Genomic DNA, 18,651 nt, shown 5'->3' with positions numbered 1-18,651 from the left:
GGATCTAAGAACCTGGAAGAGTTAGACTTACTATGTGTTTTAGGCGTGGGATGTCTCAGGTGAGTGCCTCCCCTTCTTGTATTCCCTAGAGTAGACTATTGGTTCACAAATTTGGGTGTGAATCAGAATGATCTGGAGGCTTTGGATTGCTGTCTCCACCCCTAGAGTTACTGATTTAGTGGGTCTGAGAATTTGTATTTTTAACAAGGTGATGGTCTGGGTTCCACACTTTGAAAAACCCAACCTAGGCTGTATTGGGCATCTCCAAGCCCTTGCTTTAGCCTCAAAGTGGTCATGGTATGTGTGCCCATCCTACCCTCGGTACATTCTCCATTCGGTCACTGGCCTTTTTGTTGACTGCCCTTCCCAGCCTTCAGAAGGCAGTTTGGTTTTGCTGTCTGTGCCACCTGGTTCTGAGAGAAGGGAACAGCTCTCAGGGTGGTTCAGGCTTGGGGAAAGCAGCATCCCCCAAACCCTAATCCCCATTCTGCATGCAGCCAGACATACATCTCCCTTCTTCTTCCTGACATCCCTCACCCTCTGCGTTTGCTTGGGACTCAGCCCTGGGCCAGGCTAGAAAAAACAGGAAGCCGAGGAAGGGATCCCTTTAATATGCTCCTTACAATCCACACAAGGCCAGACCTAGAGGGGTTGCTGCTGCCCTTCTACCAGTGACGGTCTCTCTGGGGTAATGCTTCTATTTTTAGTCTGTGCCTTATACATCATAGCTATTTTTGAAGTATTTGCTGATTGGCTGATTGTTTGGTGTAAGGTTACCAGAAAAAGAAACAAAACAAGACAACAAAACAAAATGAAGACTCCTCAAGCCTGCCATGGATGAGGGCAAGGGTTAGTGTTAGCCAGCTTGGCTGAGGAGGCAGGGTCTCCTCTTTGGTCTTCTGTGTCCAAGGCTCCTGGGTAGGAACCTCTGCATGCAAGCAAGTGAGGTCAGTGTAATTCAGGGTTGGGAGCTTTGAGGCTGCCCCCAACAAGCTGGAGATCTTGGAAAAGAAGGGGCAGGTGGTCCATGGGGGGGCTGGGGTCAACCAAGGCCACGGGGAACCATCCTTTGTTCTAGTGCCTCGGGATTTCCAGAAAACGCAAGTTTCTTTAGGAATTTAACTGAATATTTATTTACACCAAGAGGTTTAGAAAATATCAAGTGTGAATAATCATGGCATATTTTTTTTTTTTGGATTGGATTAGTCTCCAATTTAGATGAAAAGGAACCATGTGCAACCCATTAGGTTTTCATAATTTTCCTCTTAATTGGTTATACTTTGAGATTGCGTATGTAGGAAATGGCTAAATTGGCTGTAGACTCCCTATTTGGTTATTGCTATGATTCTCAACTCTAGCTGCATATTGGAATTACCAGGTTTGCTTGGAAAAACCCTGATGCCCTGGCTACATCCAAGATGTGGAGCCTGAGCACAATATTTTAAAACACTCCCCAAGTGATTAAACATTTTTATTTATTTGTTTACTGATTTTAGAGAGAGGAGGGGAGAGAGGGAAACATCAATTTGTTGTTCCACTTATTTATGCATTCATTGGTTGCTCCTTGTATGTGTCCTCGCCTTGGCGTATTGGGAGGATGCTCCAACAAACTAAGCTAGCCGACTAGGACCCCAGGTGATTTTTGGAATGCAGTTGGCATAAAATACCTCTGGACTACGGACTAAGTGGTTGGAAGGGGCCAAAGTGAAGCAAATCAGACTTTCGGGGGAATCTGTTTGCCGTCAACGATTGCTTTGACTGCTCTCTCCACACAGGAAGAGACCATCAGAAGCCACTACCAGGCCCTCCTCCTTACCAACAGCTCTAGTTGACAGGACCAGGGATGGGTTCCTGACCCAGGTGGGCCAGTTTCTCTCTCACAGGAAAATGGAATTGGGACGCATAGATTATAGCTATCACTGGGCTCCTCCCTTGAGCAGAGCGGAGGGGAGGCCTGGTCAGAGCAGCAAGAAAAGTTGGTCTGTAGAGGGAAGCTACCGGGGTTCTTGCCGTCCCTTCAGCCCCCGGTCCAGCCCTTCATAGGGTCTGGTTGCCACCCTGCTGGGGCTTCAGGGCTTCAGGGGTCACCTACAAATCCTTATAACAATCTCCCCCAACTCCACTGTTTGGTTTAAGCCAGCTCTAGTGGATTTATGTTACTTATGACCAAAGAGGCCTGACACGTGTACAGACCACAGCGAAACAAAAGCACGCAAAAATAAACATGTATTCACCCCCATACACACACATCCGGTGTTTGAACCAGGCTCTTTGTAACTCCATGTGGTCCCAATGGAAGATTCTTTGGAATCTGTGTTTTCCGGAATCCAGTTGGAGAAACCTCAGCTTTCAATTCAATTGGGAACAGCAGTGGTTCCCTAATGTGGCTCCATGGCTTCATCAGAATCACCCGGAGGAACTGACTTACATACATAGCTTGCCACGCACCCACCCCAGAGAGTCTGAAGCTATCCAGTTTGAAGAGAATCTTGAAATCTGTACTTTAGAAACTTCCTCCTTGATATTTTCACGTGTAGTTGAGTCTATTGCAGTGATAGCGAACCTTTTGAGCTCGGCGTGTCAGCATTTTGAAAAACCCTAACTTAACTCTGGTGCCGTGTCACATATAGAATTTTTTTGATATTTACAACCATAGTAAAAGAAAGACTTATATTTTTGATGTTTATTTTATATATTTAAATGCCATTTAACTAAGAAAAATCAACCAAAAAAATAAGTTCACGTGTCACCTCTGACACGCGTGTCATAGGTTCGCCATCACTGGTCTATTGCAGTAAGATGGGCTGAACTAATGGAATTTCTTATTAGCCATTTTTTTTTTTTAGATGGAGGTAATGTTCTTAACAAGTCTGGGAGATGGGTAAGAGCCTACTCTGTGGACACACAAAATACAACCCAGTGAAACTCGGGCTTGTTGGAGCACATACTGTAAACAAACAATCAGGCTAAAGGACCTTTGCAGGTTGGCTGCTTGAGCTGAACAAATGAACCAGATCATATGCCCTGCCTTCTTAGCGCACGCTCCCCCTCCACCCTCCGCAAAAAAAAGTGTGTGTGAAGTAGCAAATGTACCTTTTATTTTAGAAACAAAAATATCATATCTGATCCAACAATAGCCGGATCCCTGTGAATGAAGGGTTTGCATATTTTCCTGTTTTAACGGTTCTAGTATAAACAGCCCAAGCCCAGGCCTGATTGTCAGTAGGTCCTGAGCAGCCCAACCAGAGTGCTGGAAACGACTCCTTCAGGTCTGAGAACCTGGATCCGGCTTAGTGCCAGGGTTCAGGCTTGTGTTCAACCAGAGCAATGGGGTCAGGAGTTGAGGGAGAGGGCAACTGCAGTGTTCCCCTCAACGCTAATGCCAGAAGCAACAGCAGTAGCAGCTGCAGAGGCAGTAGGGGCAGTAGCTACCATGTATTGAGGATTTCTTTGTATAGGCACCAGGCTAAGTGATGTAATTATTTATTTGAATACTTTAAAAAGCTCGATGTAGTCGCATTGTTATTCCAATTTTTAGAATAAGGTTCAGAGAGGTTTAGCAACTTTTCTGAGGTCACACAGCTTCTAAGGGGGAAGACCCAGGATTCAAATAAAGGCATGTTTGACTCCTAAGTATTATAAGATACAGCACACACAAACCCAAGTCACAGACACCATTTTGTGTACCAGCTGGGGATACAGGGCTTTGTGTCGAGAAGCAGGCAAGCACTTTGCTTTCTTTCAAGACATTTTTTCTCAGTGCCAGACCCCACTGGCCTCCAACAAAGGGAGATAGCTGTCAGCAGGGGCGGGAAGGCCTTCTCCAAGCTCAAAGCAATCCCAAATGTCTGGGTGGATCCTTTGTGCCTTGAGAGTGGAACCATAACTCTCCTTTGGGGGCCAGCAAAAGACTCAAGATTTATTGATAAACTACTGATTATATATTTGGTGACTCAGAGACTTTCCTGGACCTGAAACAAAGAGAATCGTGCTGGTATATAAAAAAAGTTATGATTCACCCATATGATGGATTGTTAAGCATTCACTGAAAGTCATGTTTCAAAGAATAAAATATGGAGAAGCCATCATGGTGTAAGGTTAAAAGAAACAGGAGACAAAATTGCCAATTCTATATAAAATATATTATTTTAAGTATGGAAATTAGCCTTACTTTCGTTAAAATATACACGTAAAAATCCAGAGAGGAAAGCCACCAAAATGTTAACCATGGTTACTTCTTGGGGATGGGGTGGGATTACCTGTAATTTTTGTTTTCTTTGTACATCTTAATGTTTTCCCCCAACTTCTTCCATTTGAATTATCTTTGTAAATAGGGAAAGGGTGAGCATGTAAAAAGTCTTCAGATATAGCAATGGAGGTGCACAGGGGTGACTACTGGTTAATTTTTACCCCACCTTGGATTTTAGCAGGTGGAAGGGTCTTTCAGTCGCACTGTTAAGAGCAAGTATGGAGGCGTCTTGAACCAGTCCTGACCCATTGGGCAGAACCTGAGCGAGGCCCTATGCGGTGCGGGGTCGGAAACCGGCCCCTTCCGGTCTTTGAGGCGCTTTTAATTCGGTTGGGGCGACAAGTGCATTGCAACCAACAGTGATAGCATGCTCCCCGGCGACTATTACGGAGGGTGGGAAGTCGATCCGAGGGGTGGGCAGGGTTTTCTGGGGGTAAGCCATGGCCAATGGGATGCCAATCAAGGCTATGGTACAGCGAATATAGGGGCCTGAGCATGGCCTTGGGCTCTCCCCGGGGTCCCCAGAGTCCACCGGATGCGCCTGGAGGACGTCGGTGGGTTGAGGCTTCCCCTGCCGCTCCTCCCCAGGGCCTGCCAGCGGGGAACCCGGCGGAAGCCACAGAGCAGCCGGGTAGCCAGCGCAGAGCTTCGTCTCCCCGTCTGAGAGCCCTGAATTCGCAGTGTTGGCAGGGTAGGGGTAAGGGGGGGGGGGGGCGGGGGCGCGCAGGAGCCAGAGCCTGAGAAATACAGAAGGGTTTCAGCAGCGGTTGAAGGTGCGGCGGCCACTCCCAGGACCCTGAGAGAGTGTGGTCACCCACTCTGCGCTGTGGTGTCGCCTCGCCCTGCGCGAGCCCCTCTGGTGGGCGCAGCTCCCGGGCCACCGAAAGAGACGGCGATGAAGTTGCTTAGTGCCAGCAGAGGGCAGCCTCGAGGCTGTGTAGCAGCAAGGTGACCTCGCTCAGCGGCCGGCTCCCTTCCAGAGCCCCGGTTCTGCCGGGTGGGGGCGGCCTTGGAGCCTGTGACCTCAGTCTGCAGGAGCCCAGCCCTGTGGCCCAAGGGCAACTGGTGAGATGTGGTAAAGCTACAGCCCTAAGGCAACTTCAGTCTGGGGGTAACCAAATAAATGCCTCAGTAGAGGAAGCAAGAAGCAAAACTCAACACACGATGGAATGTATATAATATTTAAGCAACAGATTCCAAGAGTGTAGAAACTTTTTAAATGATGTTGGTGGGGAGCTAGGATCGCCTTCGTGTCTTTGGTGAGGGAATGAAGAGACCGGGAGCCCGAAGCTCTGAGCAGCAAGCAGATGGGGAGGTGCAAGCAGGGACCTGGCCATCATGTGAGGGGCAGAGGGCCCTGTGGTTAGGGATCCAGGGCCCCTTCGACTGTGCTTTTCTCCGCAGAGGCACTCAGGGGACTGGGGATTCCAGCCCCGACCTTGGGCACTTCCTGGCTGTTGAATTTGGGGCAACTCACTGAACGGCTGTCGCCTCCGACTAATCACTTCTGTCAAATGGGCATGGTGGGCTCCAGTCTCTAGCGATGCCAGGCGATAGAAGTTCAATGAATTCAAGTTTTGCCACTCCTCCAGCTCTGGCAGGACACCGCGCTCCTGGCTTTTTGCTAGGGTGAAAGGATCCTGTCACCAGCCTCTGACAGCCGGCCGGGAGGGATGTAGCTGACTTGGAGACAAAGGCCCGCCGGCTTTGGGACCAAGTTGTACGTGGCCGGCCACAGCCCTGGAACCTTCCGGTGCTCTTTCGGGGCATTTGGGCGAGCCCTGAGCTCCTTGTCCTGGGCAACCGGGTCACCGAGCTCCGGAAGAGTGCACTTATCAGCGAACGAATTGAAACCTGGCACTCGCCTTGGCTCTCTGGGGAAGCCTGGCAAAGGGCCAAGGCCCTCTACACAGACGGACGTGGGGTCGCGTGGGCCGCCTAACAGGCCAACCTCGGAGCATGCTGGCAAGCACATCCATGTTCAACAGCCGGTGGGAACTTCGGCAAGCCTCGGTCTCTCACAAACTGTATGCAAACAGGCACCTGTTAAATTATCTTAGTTTGTTTCCATCTTCTAAAACTTCAAAGGAGAGCACTTCCCAGGGTAAGTGTGAAAACCGTGATGGAAAACTGTAAATGTGAGATGGTGTAATTACTATTCATGAGCCACCAGCTCCATCAGTGCTTGCCCAGCGTGGGAACAGGACAGATGCAAGAGCCATGTACAAATGTGTGCACATGCATATCACAGGCATATAAATGTGTGTGCCCGTCTTTCTAGATGTATGACAAGTGTACACACATGTGCATGTATGTGCGCATGGATACGGGACATCCTCGTACAGACGTGTGCATGCACAAAAACATGACTATTTGTTCTTGAAGGTAGAGTGTGCACACTGCTCAGCCAACCCCTTTCTCTCGAACTGAGTCAGTGCCCCCGGGGAAGCAGGGCCTCACCTGGGCCTCCAGGGTGCGGGGAAACCCGGATCCAGCCTGCGCCTGGGCACTGCCGGCTCCTTTATCTTTCATCGGCCCAGCGGCCCGGCCCGTGGTGGACTTCTCCAGTTTCAGGGGGGGCCAACGTCCCCAAGTCAGTTGTTGGCGGCAAAGGAGAGTGAAGGAAGAGGTGGAGGGCGCTCCAGGCACGAGAGACTACAGCGCCTCACTCCCTAGGTCTGTCGCTTCTTTGCCTCCCCAGGTCGCGTCCCCAAGGAAAAGAGAGGCCCTGATCGGTTCTGGAAAGGCGGCCCTTGTCCCCTACCCTCAGAAGCCATCACGAAGCAGGCGACCCGAGGGTTCCCCCTCGGCTTGGGAAAAGTCGCGGCTGCTGCAGGGGCCAGGGCACCACATGGAAGTCCCTGCATTTCTGCACCCGCAGGTGGCCCGACTGGTCCGCTCTCTCTTCCTTAAGAAGGGTTCTTAGCGGCGCAGCACTCACATCACCTGGGTGCCTCTGCGGGGAAGGGCGCTCCCGGGTCCCCTGGGAAGCTCAAGGACGCCGGGGGCGAAGGCAGTGCGGAGTTTCCAAAGGACAGAAAGCGAGAAGGTCGGCTCGCAGATGGCCTCCCGCCGCCCCAGCCGACCCGTCCCGCCGACTAGAGAGCGAGAGCGTTACGCAGAGAATCGGAGGCCGAGAGCTGCAGGAGTCTCGGCGAGAAGGCGCAGAGGCGCAGCGGTGACCGACGCGGCGCGAGTTCGGATCCTGTTGGCCAGCCGCGCGAGCCCCGCGGCCAAGCAAGAGTTGCGCACGACTCCACTCCGGGGACTAAGTCTGGCCAGGGTCGGCGGGGAGTCGCGGTCCCTCGCGCCCCAGGAGCCCTGAAGGAGGAAAGCGTAATACTGTGGGAGCTGGGTCCAGGGAATTCAGTGAGGGAAGACTCTCAGGCCAAGTCGGCACCCGTGGGTCGGTGGCCTCGATTGGGTCTGCGGGTGGGGGAGCAGCGCCCGGCCTCGGCGCCCCGATCCAGCCAGGCCGGCCCGTAGGAATCGGTGGCGGGACAGCCCCGCTCCCCCTCCCTCGGGAATCCGCGGGCCCTGACCCGGCCCTTATCTCTGCGCGGCCAGCAGCCGGGGGGCTTCAGGAAAGAGGACAAAGGCCCGGTGTCCCTGCGGGCGGGGGCTCGGCTTCCTGACGCCGCTCACACTCGCTGGATTGCTGGGGGGAGACATTTTAAAAAGCCGAATTTCCTCCCCGCTCCCTACACACACACACACACACACACACACACACACGCACGCACGCACGCACGCACGCACGCACGCACGCACAATGTACATTCCCCTTTCCTCCCCGTCCCTAGAGACGAACATTTCCTGGGATCGTGCCCTTCCCGTTCTTTGTCTGCCTGGAGAAGTCATTTCCCTCCGCGCAGAGCGGAGAATCCGGGAAAGGCTTTGTTGTATTCGGTTGGATGGTACCCTCACCAAGGACAGCGAGGAGGGGCCGACCTCCCGGCTTGGGGAGCCCGAGCTGGCTTCCCGACGGGGCGGGGACTCCGGCGGCCTCCGCCCGGGGCGCTCAGCACCTTTCGGGACCGCCGCGGCCCCCCGCGCTTCCTCCGCCTGCCCCGCCGAGGGGAGCAGCCTGCGCTCGGACAGGAACAGTTCCCCTCGCCGAATTTTGTTCAGAGCTGCCCGGGGGCGCCGCGTCCCCGCCGGAGAGAGGATCTGCGCTTGCAGCGCCGCCAACAGTCTGCGTGCGGCGGTCCGGCGGCTCCGGCGGGTCCTCCGAGCGCCGACCCCGCACCCGCCCCGCTCCCACCCTCGGGCGGCGCCTCCGCCCGCCGCAGCTCGGCCCAACCCGCTTCCTGCGTTTGCCCCTCACGTTTCCCGTTTCTCCACGAAGACCGAGGGGAGCCTCTCCCACCAGCTGACCTCCGAAGCCTCCCGCCCCGCGGCTGCTCACTGCTCTTCTGAAAAGGTGGGGCGGGAGGGAGTTCCCACAGCCCCGCGGTCCGGAGGGGTGCTCCCCAGGCGGAGGCCGCAGCCCGCGAGCTGGGAGTGGCGGCCGGCGTGCCTGGCCCCCAGCTCCCGGGTCCGTGTCACTTCGCAGGTCAGCCGGGTCTTTCTCAAAGAAAACCTTGCATATCGGTGAGGACAGCCTTGGGAGAAGTGCGAGGGCGGTTGGAGAGCCCGGGGCTGCGCTGGCGACAAAACGAACCTTATTACCCCGCAGGTCAAGGGGCTGGGTCAGGGTGGACGCAGTTGCCTGGGGAAGAGTACAAAGGAGTGGCCATGGCCACTAGGTTAGGATGTCAGACCCTGCAGGGTTACTATGAAAGGTTCTTTCCTTCCTTTCTTCCTCTCTTCCTTCCTCCCTTCCTCCCTCCCTCCCTCCCTCCCTCCCTCCCTCCCTCCCTCCCTCCCTCCCTCCCTCCCTTCCTTCCTTCCTTCCTTCCTTCCTTCCTTCCTTCCTTCCTTCCTTCCTTCCTTCCTTCCCTCCTCCCTCCCTTTCTCCCTCACTTCCTTCTTTCTTCCTTCCTTCAAAAGGGGAAGAAAAACCACCTACTATAAACCAAGCATTTCGACATTAGGACATGTAATTATTGTACTAACCCTGCACGGTATTGTAATTTGTTCTATTTAATAGGTGAGAGAATGAAAATCCAGCCGGGGTGCTTTGCCCAAGGTCACACAGTTATTAAAGGAGGTTCCTGGGCTCCACACCAGTTCTTTCCAACGGAACAGCCTGCTGTCCGTGCCCCATCCCACAAAGGCACGTCCCTGGGGTGACCACGTCCCAGAACAAACTGGCCAGAGCTTCTTACCAAGCTGAGACAGTGCAGCGAACAGCCAGCCAACAGAAGTTCTCGGGTACAGTCTGCCCACCTGTGCTCCCTTCATCTCCGGGTGGCTCCCCCTTCATCCACGGAGCTCCCCCAACATTGAGTGGCAGGGCCCGTGCCACTGGGAGAGCCCAGGTGGGCAGCTGGGCTCAGCACTTACAGGTCTCTCCTTAAAATTTCTAAGGCTGTTTGCCTCACAGATAGCTAGGTGACCTCTTTGCAGGACTCCAGTTTCCTTAAATGTAAATGAAGAGATTGGGGTTCTGGGGCCCAGACACCCTTTTGTGACAGAATGGAGCCGTCTCCCCAGAGAAGCAGAATGTTGCTAAGACTGCTTAGTTTCAAGAATCCTTAATTTCTGGTTGTCCCCATGAGAGAACTGGGGACATGAAGGTTTTCCCCAGCTACTCCATGCCTCTGGTCCCTGTCACATAGGGGAGGTGTGGGACCCTAGTCCCCTCCCTTCCCATAGGTTCCATAGGCTACTCCAAGAACCAGGGCCTGCCCCGTGGGGGCAGCAGGAATGACAAGACATGGTCACCACTAGACTAGCTCGTCAGAGGGAGGGCAGCCCAAGGCTCCTGAGCCTGGCCCAGTGGTTACGGTGCTCCAACCCTCCATTAAGGAAAGAGCTCATTCATGGGCAGACTTTCTTGGGTCTGACCTAGTTTCTTGGGTCTGGCCCATCCTCTCCTGCCCCCCTGCCTGCAAGAAGCCCTGGTCCTCCCCTGATTTCCACCTACCACCAGGGGGCTCCTTGCATCCTGGAGCTCCAGCCTCTGCTAGTGGCAGACCCAGGCAAGGGCTGACAGACCCTAATCTCAGGAGAAAGATGCCAGCCTTCATGCCCACCCAAACTGGACATGCAGGGCAGTGAACTCTTATGCAAGGAGGAAGCAGACCCAGAACACCTCTGGAGTAGGGTATGGTGTCATTCCAGAGAATCCCCACAGTCCCTTGGTGCATGTACTGCACTGGCAAAGATTTCTCCAGGGTCCCCCTGAGAACAGGCCACCCTAAAAAAAACAAGTATTCTGGCTGGACAGTCTTAGGGTGCAGGGGTGGCCAAGAATGGGTGTGTAAATGTGAGGATGTTTACATGCATATAAGCACACACATACTTCTCATTCAGTACCATGCGTAGCAACTCATTATGCAGGGCATGCAGAAGTTGGCAGGGTATATGTATCAAACTCTATTTATGTTGTATCTACACTACACCCTGGCAAACATATATACATACACCCATGTGCTCTGAGCCATCTAGATTAGACTGTATAAGCTGCGGCATAATTGCTACATATCAGGAATTCTCTTAAATACTTTTGCCCTTACTTAGGGAATTCCTGAAGTCATCTTCTGTAACAGACACTCAAAAGTGCAGAGGAAGAAGAGAAAGAGGAAATGAGAGACCAGGAAAGTCAGCCATTGCCCTGAACTTTTAGCACTGGGGGGAAATGAGAAAACTACAGGGTTTTGAGAAACCCTAGGGCTGGAATTCGGGACCGATGTCTTCCTGTGGGCATCTGTGGGGAGGTGGGGTATGATTTGGCCCCCTTCTCTCACTTCCCCAATCCCTGTGAAGACCAGGAATCCCACACGGATTCCTTAATTTCATCATTTGTACTCGGTGAGGCTGCTGCTCTCCCCAGCCTAGGGTGCCTTCTTTCTGCCTTTTAGTTACTGGGAGCAGAGAGAGGTCCTGTCCTCCGGTGCTGGCCTAGGTGAACTTCCCTACCTCACTGAAGGCTCTGCCTCCTTTACTTTACCTGCTTGGGATAGCGGCTGGGAGGTGCTGAGAGCCAGCTTCCGAACAGAGAGCCTCGACCCGCTGAAGCCAAGGATCTGTATGTATTCTCTGTTATCATTCAGCAAACCAGGATGATAAACACATAACATAACGGCACACATTGCCAGTGACTTATAAATACAACACACACTGTGGTTTCAGTAAGCCACTCTCTGAGTGCTAGCCATCGGATTAGTACAATGCCCTTTCCAGAGGTGAACGACAGACATATACACCTCCCACCCTGTCACCGGGATCCTGACTTAGACTGTATGCACATATTTGCAGCAGGCACAGACTTGGGAGTATTAGTCCGACTGTGTAAGAAAATACACACTTGCATGGGTGCAAAACCCACAACAAATCCTACCTACAGCCACGCCGTGTGAATGAACCACTGCAGATAAATTCTCTGATGAGGTTAAACAGCCACAACAGACTACCCACTGCCCACGGGATACATTTCACACCACAGAAAGCACAAACAGGCAGGCACACAGCAGTCCACGTTCTTTTCCGCAACTCCCCTTAGTCATCTAGACAACGGTGCAGCAGGTTGCCAGAGGCGCCCAGACACCAGGCCTGACTGCCTCTTGGGCATCCCGCCCCAGCTGAGAGTCTCTCTCCAGCCAATTTTTCACAGCTCCCCCGGCCCAGGCAGGCTCCAGTCCCCGTCTCAGGGTGATGATACTCAGAACCACCATGGCTTCATCCTCTCCCTTCTAGCCTCCCCAGGGAAGCCTGAGGGAGGAGGGGGCTATCCTGAGCCAGAGCCACATCCCCTTGGGCCCAACTACTCCTAACAAGGATCCCACCCTGATGGCCCCGTGGAGTGACCACCAACCAGTATAGGTTGAAGTGGAAGGCCTCCAGGCTCATTTCCTACAGCTGCAGCGTGCAGCCACTCCCAGTCCACTAGATCACCAGGACCTTTGGCCACTGTTGTCAGGTTCAGAGTGGGGGGGGAGTGAGGGATACTTGTCTGGATGCAGGATCCAACCTGAGTTTCACGCGAGCTGTAGCGAGAGCTGGCTGATACTGGTCATCCGATGGGGAGGAGGACTGAAGGTGCACCATCCCTAATCCTGCCTCCTGCCTCAGGCCCCCAGACTGCAACAGGGTCAAAGGGGCTGGTGTCCCTCAGCGGAATTAATGGTTTTAATTCGTTATTTGAAGAGTCTCAGTAAAGGGAAAGAAAGAAAAAAAGATTAGGTTTCTACAGCCACACAATATGTTCATCATTTCCTAATGCTCCCAAATCTCTTACACATCTCAAGGTAAATGAGTTATGATTATTAATAATAAGCCATTCATTATATGTGTATAGAGGTTTTCAGCTTACCGAGCATTTTTTGCAAACAGGGTTTTACCTATTTGGAATAAACTTATCTAGCTGTTATATTTGACTGGAAAAAAAATATAAAGTATGAGGACAATCTAAGGAAAACAGTCCCACACACCTAGTCCGACTGTTACGAAAATACAAACTTGCATGGGTGCAAAAACCACAACAAATCCTACCTACAGCCACGCTGTATGAACGAACCACCGCAGATAAAGTCTCTGATGAGGTTAAACAGCCACAACAGACCAGTGATGACACAGAAAACAAACAATCCCCCGAGTAAACAAACTGGTATCGGCAACCAAAACTGCTCCCCTCCCGGCCAGCCACCCTCCACCCGTGTTTATCTGAAAAAGGATAAAATTTTGCCGAAAACCTCCTTTTAACTAGCTGCTGAACAAACGTAGGCATGACAGAAATAACATAAGCCCGTGTTAAAAGAAAGAACAAGAAATTTATTCGAGTATTGACAAAACAACAACAAAACAACAAAAGTGCTCTAGTTCTCTCTAGAAAATTTGGTCCTCCAAACAACACACTACAGAACAACCAGGAATTTCGGGCAGGCCGGCTCTGGGCCACCAGCCATCTGGTCCGACTGCTGCCCAAGGTGCCAGAAGCAAGACATTTGAAAAACACAAATCAGGGAGAGGATGAGTCGTCCGGCCCTGCAAGTCGGCCAGGCAGCCTGTGATCTTCCCGGCACTCAGGGCTTGCATCGGAAGATCCGGGAAAATTTGTTTTTGATTTTATTTTAAATAGAGAGGGGGGGGGGGAAGATACTCCAAATTTGTAGAGGAAAACATCTTTTACCGAGCGTATTCTCCTACCTCTGAACACAGCTTTTTGAAGGCCCGACAGGAATTCTACTTCAAATCTCCTGGAAGGGAAGATTTTCATGTTTTGCTTTAGCGAACTCCAAGGCCACAATTACTTCGCCGATTTTCCCGGGGAGTTTTCTTCCTTAACAAATATTTTAAAATGGTATCTAAAATAGCCCTCTCTCCCGATCTTTTCAGCAAAACCTAGCCAGCCGCGCGGTGGTGTAAACCCGGGCGCAGGCGGCCCAGCGAGGCAGCCCTGCTCGCTGCTCGGGGGCCCAAACCCCGCCCTGCCCAGTGGGCCCTGTCGAGCGACTTCTGAGCAGCTTCTAGAGAGGGTACGGAGCAAACACACTTTCGTCCCTTTTCCCGGCGGCGCGGGGATCGATGTCGGCCCAGACCTGTGCCTCTTAGGCAAGGGTTGCCCGGCAGCCAGGCGGGCAAAGCGCACCGACCTGGAGACATTGTCAAGCGGTCCGCGCCGCGGACGCCGGGCTGAGCCTGGGCCGGGGCAGTTCCTCTCCGCCTTGAATTTTGGGATGGGGTGTCCAGCCGGCCGCTGGGGCGCCGGGAGGAGACGGGGCCCGCAGAAAGCGCGAGGAGAGGCGGCCTGCAGGCGGCAGGAGCAAAAGGGCATAGAGGGCAGGGAGGCGAGCACAGGAGGAGAAGCCAAGGAGACAAAGACGAACGAGAGGAGCCGAGGGGAGCGAGGACGCACGGAGGAGCCCCGGACGCTGGCTCAGGAGGCCGCCCCGGCGGGCGCGCGGTCCGACTGGCGACCGTGGCTGCGGCCCAGGCCGGCATCGCACGTCCCTGCATCCTCGCAGCCGGCGGGCGTGCGCCGTGGACTCTCAGAGATCGAGGCGCGAGTGCAGCGCACCGGTCTTGCTGTCGTGGTCCCAGTAAGAGCAATGCATCATGGCGAGCTCGGGCTGCCGGGCGCAGGCGAACTGCAGGCCGGGCGCGTTGGTGGGCGCCGGCGCCGGGGGCGCGGCGGTGGCCGGGCTGGCCGGGCTGAGCTGGCCCGGGGGCGGTGCGGCGGCCCCGTGGTGCGGCGGGGCTGGCGGGGGTGCGGCGGCCGCGTGGAGATGGTGTGCGTGCGGATGCGAGTGGGGGTGCGGCGGCGGCGGGGGCGCGGCCGGCGGGCCCCCCAGGCCGTTGTAGGAGTTCACCACGCCGGGAGGCAGCGCCATGCTCTGCACGCGTGAGTACGGCCCGTACGAGGCGGCCGGGCCCGCCAGCCCCTTGACCACCGCGGCCGCGCCCGGACTTCCCGGGCCCGCGGCCGCCGCCGCCGCCGCCGCCGCTGCTGCGGCCGCCGCCATCTGGCAGGAGGCGTAGGGCATGGGCGAGGGCGGCTGCGGGAGCGGCCACGAGTTGTTGAGGAAACCGGACTGCAGGTACTTGGGGGGCGCCAGGTAGCCGTAGCCGTCGGCCCCCGCGCCCGCCACGCCGCAGCCGCCCGCGGCGCCTCCGGCCCCAAAGAGCCCCTTGCCCGGCTGGAAGTGCGCGGGCGGCGGCCGGAAGGGCCGCTTCATGCGGCGGCGGCGCCGGTAGTTGCCCTTCTCGAACATGTCCTCGCAGGCCGGGTCCAGCGTCCAGTAGTTGCCCTTGCGCTCGCCGCCGCCCTCGCGCGGCACCTTGATAAAGCACTCGTTGAGGCTGAGGTTGTGGCGGATGCTATTCTGCCAGCCCTTCTTGTTCTTCTCGTAGAACGGAAACTTGGCGATGATGTACTGGTAGATGCCGGACAGCGTGAGCCTCTTCTCGGCGCTCTCGCGGATCGCCATGGCGATGAGCGCCACATAGGAGTACGGGGGCTTCTGCGCCGGGTCGGGCTTCTCCGGGGCGGTCCCGGCGCCGCCGCCGCCGCCCTTGCTCGGGCTCGGCGGCGCCGGCGCCTCGGGCTCTTTGGCTGCACGGGCGGTCTCCGGGGCCAGCAGGGCCCCCGCGGCGTCCTCGGGCTCGGGGTAGCTGGCCATCGCGGCGGAGTCGGCGCGCCGCGGCCGGGCAGCCCTCACTCCTTCCCGGTGGCGCAGGCGCGGCCGAGAGTCCGGGCGCACCAGTCCGCTCGAGGCCGAATAGCGAACTCCTGCAGTCGGCCGGCGCCGCTGGCGGGAGGCCTCTCGCTCTTCTCCACTCGGTCCCCCCTTCTCCTGCGGAGCGGCCGGCGGGAGTGGAGCTCAGCTTCTGGCCATGGTGAGTCCGCCCAACAGAGAGGGGCTCCGGCCCCGCCGCCCCTCCCCGCCCGGCCAGTCCCCGCCTGGGTGGGTTTCTGCGCTGCGCTCCTCCCCTCCCCCACCCTCCGGTTTCTCGAAGCGGGACCCGCGTCTCCGGCGGAGCTGCCGCCCGGAGTCCCTAGTGCGCCAGGAGCCTCTCTCTGTTCTGATTCGTATGGGCTCCGCCGAGTTCCGCTTGCGTCAGGCGCCTTCGCCCCTATAGCTGGGCGGCCAGTCGCGCACGGGCGAGTTCATCTCCAAGTCACTTTTTGGTAAACGCCCCGCACAGCCCGGACTGGCCGGCCCCCCTCCCTGCTTGCTCGGGGGCTCGGCGGACGGCGGGGCTCACGCTCTGGCCAGCCCTGGTGGTCGGCCGCTGCTCGCTCTGCGGGTCCGGCCGCCCTCGACCCGCGTCCGGGGAGCTCGGGCCCTATCGACGAGAGGCGAGCTTTCAGGTGAAAGAAAACGACTTCTTTGCTCTGCCCTTTGCTGCTGTCTTGGGACTAAACTTCTGGCTCGGAGCTGGGGGAGGGGCGGGACGGCGAGGGGGGCGGACGGGGGTGGGGTGGAGAGAGCTGCGCGGTGGCTTTGGGAAAAGTCAGCCCAGAAACGCGTGTCACTGAAGGAAGAAACCTCGGCTTGGTCTGCTCCTCGCGCTCGCAGTGCGCCTGGGCCGGGCTGGGCGAGGGCGAGGATCGCCGGGGAGAGGTGTCGGGGGCTCCGCCTGAAGCCCCTCCGCCTTTTCTGGAGCCGTCCCTGGACCTGGGAACCAGACCCTCCTCAGATTGCGAGTGGCACTCTTACCGCTGGGACGCGTGCTTTAGACTCCATTCTGCTCCTGCTGTGTCACAGAGGCACGGAGGTGGCCGCCGTGGGGCTCGGGGGAACTGTGTGTACGGGCACTGGTATTACATTAGAAGGCAGGGGAGGGTCTGTGCTTGAGACACGTGAGATACCAGCTGCCCAGGTGCGCATGTGCTGGTGCAAACCACAGGTACGCACGTGTGCAAGCTGTGAGCGTTAGGAGGTAAAACGTACAGATATGTAACGATGTGTGTATCACATATCAGACTGAATGTGGCTCAAGGATATTGCTTCTTCTTTCCTTTTCCTCTCTCCACCCCTCTCTTTTCTTCATCCGTTCCTCCCTTCTTCCCCCTTGCCCTGCTTTCTTTTCTTTCTCAATTCTTCCTGCCTCCATTGCTGCCAGTGTTTATATTCTATCACAGGAAGAAAAACAGGCTGTGAGGGAGACACTTATTTAATTCTCCCCCCTGACATTTATTCTGATCTTTCTCCAGGGTTGAGGGGTTCTCACCTCCATTCAGCAGAAGTCTGATTGGGACCAGTTACATCTGTACGTGCGGACATTGTCTCAGGGGAAGTTCGCGCTGGCAAAAAAGAAAGCCAGGCATGCCTGACTTTTACTAGTTAACAGCCTTAACAAAAATTCTGTCCTTAGACGCGTGAATTCTCCTGCCCCAAACTCCTGGGCGCGGAGGGGGCAGGGATTCTTTGTAGAGGAAGGTGGAGGAATGGATGTTCTGCAGGTGTGTGTTAGTGATTGGCATGTCTGGATTGGTTGGCCCAATGCCTGTCACCACCTCGTCCTCTCTGGCTGCCCAGTCTCTGAGGAAGTCACAGCCCACCTGCATGAGCTGCTACCTCCCACTGGCCTCTGAAGCTGCATTCTAAGGTTGAAGGAAAGGAGGACAGGGTGATGGGGCTCTTGGAATTCAGCATCCTAAAGGTGAGGTTCCTCCAGAGAGGTCAGCAGAAGCGCCCAGTCTGACCACCACAGTAAGCGGGTGCAGGGCTCTCTGAACTCATCTCAGTAGATACGCTTCCACCCAGCATCGAAAACATCTCATCAAAGCTGGGTGGGTGTCTCCCACTGCTCCCAGCATACAGCCGGGCAAAGCGGCACTCCTTCACATCCTCTGTGCCTGCTTCCTGAGCAGGCGTGCGTGTTTTTCTCCGTCCTTACTCCATGAGCGCCTAGGTTCGGAGTGGGAACTCAGTTTGGGCTGCTGAAGAATGCATGCCCGTCATCCCGTAGCATAGGGCCTGGGGGCAGGGGGGGGCAGGCCCCCACCCTGGATACTGCTGTCTCCTTTCTTTTTCTCTGACCACCCAGGCTGGCTCTCTGCCCCTCTTTCCCCCCGGCAGGCATTTCCGCTTCTGGCCAGCAGCAGCCAGGTGTAACAGCATTGTTGTGTGTGTCATCACTTCCCCGGATTCCAAACCCGGCTCCCTTTTCAGCCTTTTAAGGCGTGTGTGTGTGTGTGTGTGTGTGTGTGTGTGTGTGTGTCCGGGGTGGGGGTAAAGGGAGGAGAGCCTCTAAAGGATTTTCTGAGTGTGAGAAAGAGGAGTCCTGCTCTCCCCAGGTACTGATCCCTCCAGGAGGCGGCGAGGCGCGCCTGCATTTGCTTCTGCACCTTCTGGGGCAGGCTGGGCAGGGCCGCTTCCCAGCGAGGTCAGGATCCCTTGTCGGACGGGCCGTGCCAAGGCTTGAGCGGGGCTCCAGGCCTGGGCTCTCTCCCCGCGGCGTCTTGGCGACTCAGGACCCTATCTCCTTGACCTCGGGCGGTGCCCACCTCCAGGGATCCGGCGGGAGCTCCTAGCCTCCGCAACTCGGTTTCCCGGAGGCACCGGCGCCTCCCTCCCGTCTTCCTGCCCGAAGATGAAGAAGCCGGGCCAGACCCGCCGGACGGAGCGCGGCCTCTGCTCCCGCACCTCCGAGGCCCCGCGCCCGCCCTGCGCCCCGACGCCCGGATGGCCGGCGCGAGCAAAGCGCTGGGCTCTGATAGCAGGAGGTGGTGACAGGCATCGGGCCAGCCACCCCAGACGCGCCAATCACACACACTGTAGCTGAGCTCCAGGCCGGACCGGCGACCGGCAGGGCAGCGGCCCGCGCCTCGGGACCTGCTGTCCGTCCCG

General features: G+C 56.1%; 1 protein-coding gene across 1 annotated transcript; it reads right to left on the bottom strand.

The window, feature by feature from the left end:
• Nucleotides 1-13,137: 13,137 nt before the first annotated feature.
• Nucleotides 13,138-15,764, bottom strand: FOXL2 (forkhead box L2). Its single transcript, XM_059662913.1, has one exon. It carries the CDS (start codon nucleotides 15,472-15,474, stop codon nucleotides 14,344-14,346), a length of 1,131 nt encoding a protein of 376 aa, XP_059518896.1. The 5' UTR covers nucleotides 15,475-15,764; the 3' UTR covers nucleotides 13,138-14,343.
• Between the last annotated feature and the right edge of the window lie 2,887 nt (nucleotides 15,765-18,651).

This window comes from Myotis daubentonii, chromosome 14, assembly GCF_963259705.1.
Source record: "Myotis daubentonii chromosome 14, mMyoDau2.1, whole genome shotgun sequence".
In the NCBI taxonomy this organism is placed as follows: domain Eukaryota; kingdom Metazoa; phylum Chordata; class Mammalia; order Chiroptera; family Vespertilionidae; genus Myotis; species Myotis daubentonii.
Note: the sequence above shows the minus strand (reverse complement) of the source record. Positions and strands in the feature narration are given on the sequence as shown.